A 7,088-nucleotide genomic window follows, 5' to 3' on the forward strand; every position below is an offset into this window, starting at 1 on the left:
TTCCGCCTTCTTCGTGCAGACTTGCCCGGGTAGCCACCGCGAGCTCCAATGCTTTGCAAAGGCTCAGTCTCAAGGCCCGCCAACCCGAGCTTGGGGGCGGGGGTCCTCCCCGCCCCGCCCACTGACGCCAGGGCACGTCGGAGGCGGGGCCCCGCCCACCGCGCAGGTCGAGACGCCTGCGGATTGGCCGCTGGGCTACGGGTGCTCGGGTAGGACGCGCCTCCTCCCGACTTTCCCGCCAGCGGCGGCCGCGCGGTGGTTGCGATCCTTGTAGGCGCTCGGAGCCGTGGCCGGGTCTGCCCGTCAGCCTTCATCATGTCCCGACAAAGCACCCTGTACAGCTTCTTCCCCAAGTCCCCGGCACTCGGCGACACCAAGAAGGCCGCGGCCGAGGCCTCACGCCAAGGTGCCGCTGCCTCTGGAGCCTCCGCTTCCCGCGGCGGGGATGCGGCCTGGAGCGAGGCTGAACCGGGGTCCCGGTCCGCGGCGGTATCCGCCCCGTCGCCGGAGGCAAAGGATCTCAACGGAGGGCTGCGGAGGGCCTCCTCCTCCGCGCAGGCCGTGCCTCCCAGGTAGCCGGCTCGGTCGGGGCTGCGGCGGCGTGCGGGGCTCCCGGAAGGAGGGGGAGGCTGCTCAGTGCCAGGCGGCGGGAGGAGGGGCGGCCTGCCCGCCCGAGAGAAGCGGGGCTGGTGCCAGGGACTCTCGGGGGACGCTGCGAGCAAGCAACCGAGCAAGCGAGCGCGCTCCCACCGTGGGGGTGGGGAGGCTCGGGGACCGAGACGGAGACACCCTCCCCCGAAGTGGCCGGAGCGGGAACGGTGTCCCGCTGCGGTCCGCGGCCTGAGGGGGCGGGGCGGATCGGATCCCGCCGGGAGCTCCTCCGGGTGGCGAGCCTACGGCGGAAGGAAAACTCGGGGGTTGCAGGTGGAAGTTTGTAGATAGTGAAAGCGGCGCTCCGGCTTGGGACGACAGAGGTTTTATTTAACCCACCGTTTCACAGGAGGGAAGAGTGCTGAAGATTTTTCGCAGTTATTGGGTCTTCGGAGTATTGGGCAAGCCCTGGGCAAGGTTTACTGGGGGAAGCTTGCCTGGAGTTGTACTCGGAACTTTGTAAATTTGGCCGTCGTTTGTAGGAGCGACTAGAGACATTTATTTATTTTTAAATTATTTTTTGGTTTTTCGAGACAGAGTTTCTCTGTGTAGCCCTGGCTGTCCTGGCACTCACTTTGTAGACCAGGCTGGCCTCGAACTCAGAAATTCGCCCGCCTCTGCCTCCCGAGTGCTGGGATTAAAGGCGTGCATGCGCCACCACTCGCAGCTGAGACTTTTTTAAAAAGCCCCCCCCCCCCCGTTTTTTGTTTTTGTTTTTTGTTTTTTTTTTTTGTCTAAACATATAATGTAATGGTGGGCCGGTTAATTAAGACTCAAAAGTAATCAGATCAAATCGCTAGCTAATGGTTCTTCACAGCGATTTCTGATTGGCTGTGTTCCAGGTGTCCTACAGGAAACGTTGGAATTTTCAAAAAGTAACTAATTGTGGTCTTGGTCGGGGGTGGGGGGAGTGTGGTTCGTGTTTTTGTGGTACTGGGCCTGGAGCATAGGACTTTGCAAGCTTTTGTGTCTAGCCCGCAATTGTGTATTTAAATACCGGAAAAGGCCAGTGGAGTAGTCTAGGGTTGGAGGTTATAACCGAGAGTGCTTAGTGTGTTCAGGCCTGCTAGAGAATTATCAGTAGGCTCTGCTTGTGGGGGAAATAAAGGTAGCCTCTGGTGAGAAATGCATAGTTACTTGGATGTGAATTGGTTTGGCGGTATCCAAAATAAAGGTGTGCACTTACTTTACTCTAAGGTACTTGATGTATTTTAATGTATCCTGATTAAAAACTGACCCAAAGAGCCGGGCGCCGTGGTTGGCACACGCACGCCTTTAATCCCAGACAGGCAGGCAGTTCAAGGCCAGCCTGGTCTACAGAGTGAGTTCCAGGACAGCCAGGGCTATACAGAGAAACCCTGTCTCGAAAAACAAAAACAAAAAAAAACCTGACCCAAAGCCAGTTCAAGAGTGCAAGTAGATTCCATCCATACCACTAAATCCAAATAAATGTCTTTGGACCTATTTCCTGGGATTACAGGCTCTGGTCTGGTCTCTTTAGTTTCAGTTAGAACCCGTCCTCCAACTCACTCACACTCACTCTCTCTCTCTCTCTCTCTCTCTGGTCTTTTTAGTTTCAGTTAGATTAGAACCCGTCCTCCAACTCACTCACACTCTCTCTCTCTCTCACACACACTCTCTCTCTCTCTCTTTCTTTCTCACACACACACACATTAGAGTTTTGTCTGTAGAATTTATTAACATGGTATCCATAACTAGTTTGAATTTGCCATGTCTTGCTTTGTAAACCATGTTGGCCTTGAATTTAACAACCCTGTCCCCAGTGTTTCTGAGACATGTTCCCACCACCACCCTGGAATGCTGGAATACAGCCATGTACCATTCTTTAAACTTCATACATAAATGAAAATGAGTTGAACTCCTAATTTTTCTGTTTTTTCCTCCAAAGTGCTGGGATTACAGGCCTGTGCCTGTATGTCTAGCTTCTTTTTTCAGAGTCAGTTAAAATGTTTGTTAAAGAGTTAGTTTTACAACTAGTAGTTGGTCCCACTAAGTGTAACAGAGTCTCCGAAATAATGCTTTTGAAGTGCCTAAGGCACTTCATCTTGCCTTGACTCCATTTTTGTGTCCACCTAGATACTTTATCCTCATTCACCAGTATCGGAGTGGCCTTGGCAACACTTTTGGGACCGTTACCCTCACCACTGTCCAGATGTAGTAGCCAAAGTAATATTTGCACAAGCTAAAATATAAAATAGCCAAGAAGGGTAAATAAAAAATTACCTGTAGTGTTGTGTCTGGAAAACACTGCTAAGCTTTGCAGAAGACAAATGGTATAACGCTTCTCCAAAACGGCCCTGGCCCCACCTTCCTCAACACTGATTTAATTGTGGTTTCGTCCTTCTAAAAAAATACTGTGTCCCTGAGCTTCAGTACTAAAAGGCATTTTGGAGGCCTTGTCTACTTTTTTTTATTTTAAGATTTATTTATGTGAGTACACTGTCTAAGACTTCAGACACACCAGAAGAGGGCATCAGATCCCATGACAGGTGGTTGTGAGCCACCATGTGGTTGCTGAGGATTGAACTCAGGACCTGGAAGAGCAGTTGGTGCTCTTAAAGGTTGAGCCATCTCTCCAGCCCCCTTAGTCTTCTCTTGGTTTAAGCATTAGTAAAGGACTCTTATGCTCTTAATTGGCTTAAATAACATGGTTGTTGGTAACTATTTTACTTACTTATTATAGGGTGACTCAACCCTTTAACCTCTGCCTTTGGGTAGCTTGATCTCAATAAGGCGAAGGCTAGTTTATTTGGAGAGTTCCAGGCTAGCCAGTACTACATTTTGAGACTATCAATAAAGTAAAGTTTTAGCTGGGAGTGGTGGCGCATGTCTTTAATCCCAGCACTTGGGAGGCCGAGGCAGGTGGATTTCTGAGTTCGAGGCCAGCCTGGTCTACAGAGTGAGTTCCAGGACAGCCAGGGCTATACAGAGAAACCCTGTCTCACAAAAACAAAAACAAAAAAACAAAAAGTAAAGTTATTTTGTGTTTATGCATGTTGTGCCTTCATGTATGTCCATACCACAGGTGTGCCTAGTACCTGTGAAGGGTAGAAAGGGTCGTGAGCTCCTGTGTGCTTGCTGAGATTTGAACCTGGGTCTTTTGGTCGAATAGCCAGTGCTCTTCATCTTTTGAGCCTCATCTCTAGCCCCCTAATTAATATTTTGAGATAGACTCCTATATCTTAAGCTGGCCTCAAAACTTGCTGTGTAATAGAGGACAACCTTCAACCCCTGCTTCTGGATTTTTGTTTTGTTTTGTTTGAGACAGGGTTTCTCCATACAGCCCTGGCTGTCCTGGAACTCACATCTGTAGACCAGGCTGACCTTGAACTCAGACATCCACCTGCCTCTGCTGGGATTAAGGGTGTGCCGCAACTTACTTAAAATGTAAAGAGTTCTTTCTGGAGTCCAATACTCTGGAGTTTCAGCTTGGGCATCAGGAAGAGCTGGCGTATGCTACTGGGGCAGAGAAAATGATTTTGGGTCACTATTTTCTTGCCTTCCCTTTGGTTATAAAGTACACAATTCAGACACAGGTAAACACAGAGGTGTATTTTGCCTCTGTGTATGTATGTGTGCCCATGTGCATACACGCTGCCTGAGAGAGGCCAGAGGAGGACCTCAGCCTCTGTAGGTACAGATTGTGAGCTACCAGGTGGGTGCAGGGAATTGAACCTGGTTCCTATGGAAGAATGCCAGTGCTCTTAACTGCTGAGCATCTCTCCAGCCCCATTATTTCTATATTTTTAAAAATTACCTGTTACTGTGTATATGTGTGTATGCATGCTAGAGTAGGTTGTGGAAATCAGAGGACAACTTAAGAGTTGGTTCTTCCACCAACCGTCCTGGGGATAAAACTCAGGCCATCCTTTGCGATATCTCCTAGGCCATATCTTGACTGGTATTTTTTTTAGACAGGGTTTTGGGATTAAAGGCGTGCTCAGCCACGCCCGGTTTCTTTCTTTCTTAAACCTAGGCTATATGTATCTCAGGCTGGCTGTGAACTCACAGAAATCTATCCCTGTCTTTTTTTTTTTTTTTTTAAATCTATTTTATGTATCCGAGTACACCATTGCTCTATTCAGACACACCACCAGAAGAGGGCATCCAGGTCCATTACCGATGGTTTTGAGCCACCATGTGGTTACTGGGAATTGAACTCTAGACCTCTGGAAGAGCAGTCTTAACTGCTGAGCTGTCTCTCCAGCCCTGCCTGTGTCTTCTAAGTGCTGGAATCGAAGCTGGGGAGATTGGATGGATTACAAGGATGAGGATTTTAGTTAAATGCACAGAAGGAAGCCACCTAGAAAATAAGCTGGACATAGTGGCAGATATCGGTGGCACTGGGGAGGCAGATCCCTATTTGGCAAGTTCTAGGCCAGTGAGAGATTATGTCTCAAGACAAAAAAGGTGGCTAGTAACCGAGGAATGACACCTGAGGTTGACCTCTGGTCCCCATATCCTTGTGTATATATAATTTGCACACCTGCACACACACAAAGCTAAGCTTTTAGCATTGTGAGAAAAATCTGAGACTGGCAAGATGGCTTATTAGGTAGAGTGACTGCTGCCAAGCCTGCTAACCTGAGTGTGAAGCCTCTGTCTCCACATGCCTGCCATAGCACTTTTGTACCCGCACATGCACACGCATGCCTGCCATAGTACTTCTGTACCCACACACGAGCACACACTGAGGAAGAAGTAGAAAGGAGCCTGATACTTGCATGTATCAAATGTCTGCTTTATTGTACCACTCTTTGACAACACCAGCCAGCCGTGACCCCATTTTCCATGCAGCAGAAAAGTCTGTTTTGGCTGATACAGACAGAGGTTAAACCCTGAAAATTCCTCCATGTGGGGAAATCTATTGACATTTAACTGCATAAATAAAGGGATGCTTAGAAAGTTTGTGTTCTCTTCCCTCTTAAAGATTTAGAAAACTTTGTTGGTGGCACTTGCCTTTAATCCTAGCACTGGAAGGCTGAGGCAGGCATCTCTTGTTTGATGCCATCCTTGTGAGTTCCAGGATAGCCAGGACCACACAGAGAAACTGTCTCTAAGAAAAAAACAAAAACCCTCAAACAAAACAAAACAAAACAAAAGGGGATGTAGAGAACTTGTCTTCCCAGTGGATAAATCTCTTAGGTGAGAGGAAGGTCTGGTAAGATTGAAGGTCAGTCTCTAGTTGACCCTGTAGTTGACCCTTGACCCTATCAGTGTTAAGGACTAGGTTTTTCCCTGAGGCCCTAATGTATGGAGAAGGGACTTACTAGGCTTCTCATCTAAAAACTGGTGTTTGGCAAGGCCAGTAATAGCCTAGGGACCGGGCTTTGGGGAAGTTTCAGGATCCTGGAAACACCCGACCTCCTCCCGGAGGCCAGTGGCTAAGGGCTACGGTACTCAGTCCCAGAGTACCCTGGGACTCCCTTTGTACAACTTTGCCTGGTTAGGTTCCTGCTGACTTTGTCCAGTTTTCCCCTTCCAGGCTGACTGTTAGATGCTGTACAATAAGCGTGCTTGGCTTAGGCATAGCACAGAAAGACCTGCTGACCCCGGCTCGATTATCTTTACTTTTTCCATCCCCTGGTTTGTCCTCAGGAATGTGTCAGTAAAGAAAAACTTGCTGGACCAGGCCAGGTCAGGAAACAACTGTCTGAATTGTGCAGGTGCAGCGTCTTAATGGTGACCATGAAGTGAGCCTGAGGGGATGGTCATAAACTGTTGTACTTGTCACTATAGGGCCTGAGGTTGGGAGCTGGCCCTTCTAGAGGTGCTCATATCACAGTTGTCTATACAGCGTTTCCCCATTTGAGCGCTGGGGAAATATTGTTGCTAGGTGCTGAGAAAAACTTCTGAGTGCGCCCAGAGAACATTGCGATTTAATACACGTGGGCGGCAGTAGTTGTTAGTGGTCTTTGTATTATGGACAGGGTTCTTGTTGGTTCTGAGTTCTGTTTCCTTTCTCTGGCTCTTCCTTTCCTCAGAGACAACCCACAAGAACTGAATCAAGTTTTGGGACGAATGAGCCTTTGAAAAAAATTTTCATAGGCATGCGTCCTCAAGTGTTAGGCACTTGCTAACAAAACTAGTTTGGTGAGGCGAGACACCTTTGGATGTTGAGAATACTTAGTAGCTCAGCTGGAGCAATTCCAGGCTAAATTGAATAAATTAGATAATATAATTAGCAAGCTAATAATCATGACTTCAGGTCTTGTGGACTCTGATAATGTGCTGAATTACAGTATAGGTATGACTGTACTGGCTGGTTTTGTGTCAACTTGACACAGCTGGAGTTATCACAGAGAAAGGAGCTTTAGTTGAGGAAATGCCTCCATGAGATCCAGCTGTAAGGCATTTTCTCAATTAGTGATCAAGGGGGAAGGTCCCTTGTGGGTGGTGCCATCTCTGGGCTGGTA

At 48.3% G+C, this 7,088-nt stretch overlaps 1 protein-coding gene across 1 annotated transcript in view; it reads left to right on the forward strand.

Annotated features, from left to right (window-relative positions):
* The first annotated feature begins 221 nt into the window (after positions 1–221).
* Positions 222–7,088, forward strand: part of Msh6 (mutS homolog 6) — a 17,762-nt gene continuing 10,895 nt past the window's right edge. The window contains exon 1 of the mRNA XM_021150052.2: positions 222–572. Within this exon, the coding sequence (XP_021005711.1) occupies positions 316–572 (257 nt within the window). The 5' untranslated portion in view covers positions 222–315. The remainder of the gene's footprint in view (positions 573–7,088) is intronic.

Source organism: Mus caroli, chromosome 17 (assembly GCF_900094665.2).
Source record: "Mus caroli chromosome 17, CAROLI_EIJ_v1.1, whole genome shotgun sequence".
NCBI classification, from domain to species: Eukaryota; Metazoa; Chordata; class Mammalia; order Rodentia; family Muridae; genus Mus; species Mus caroli.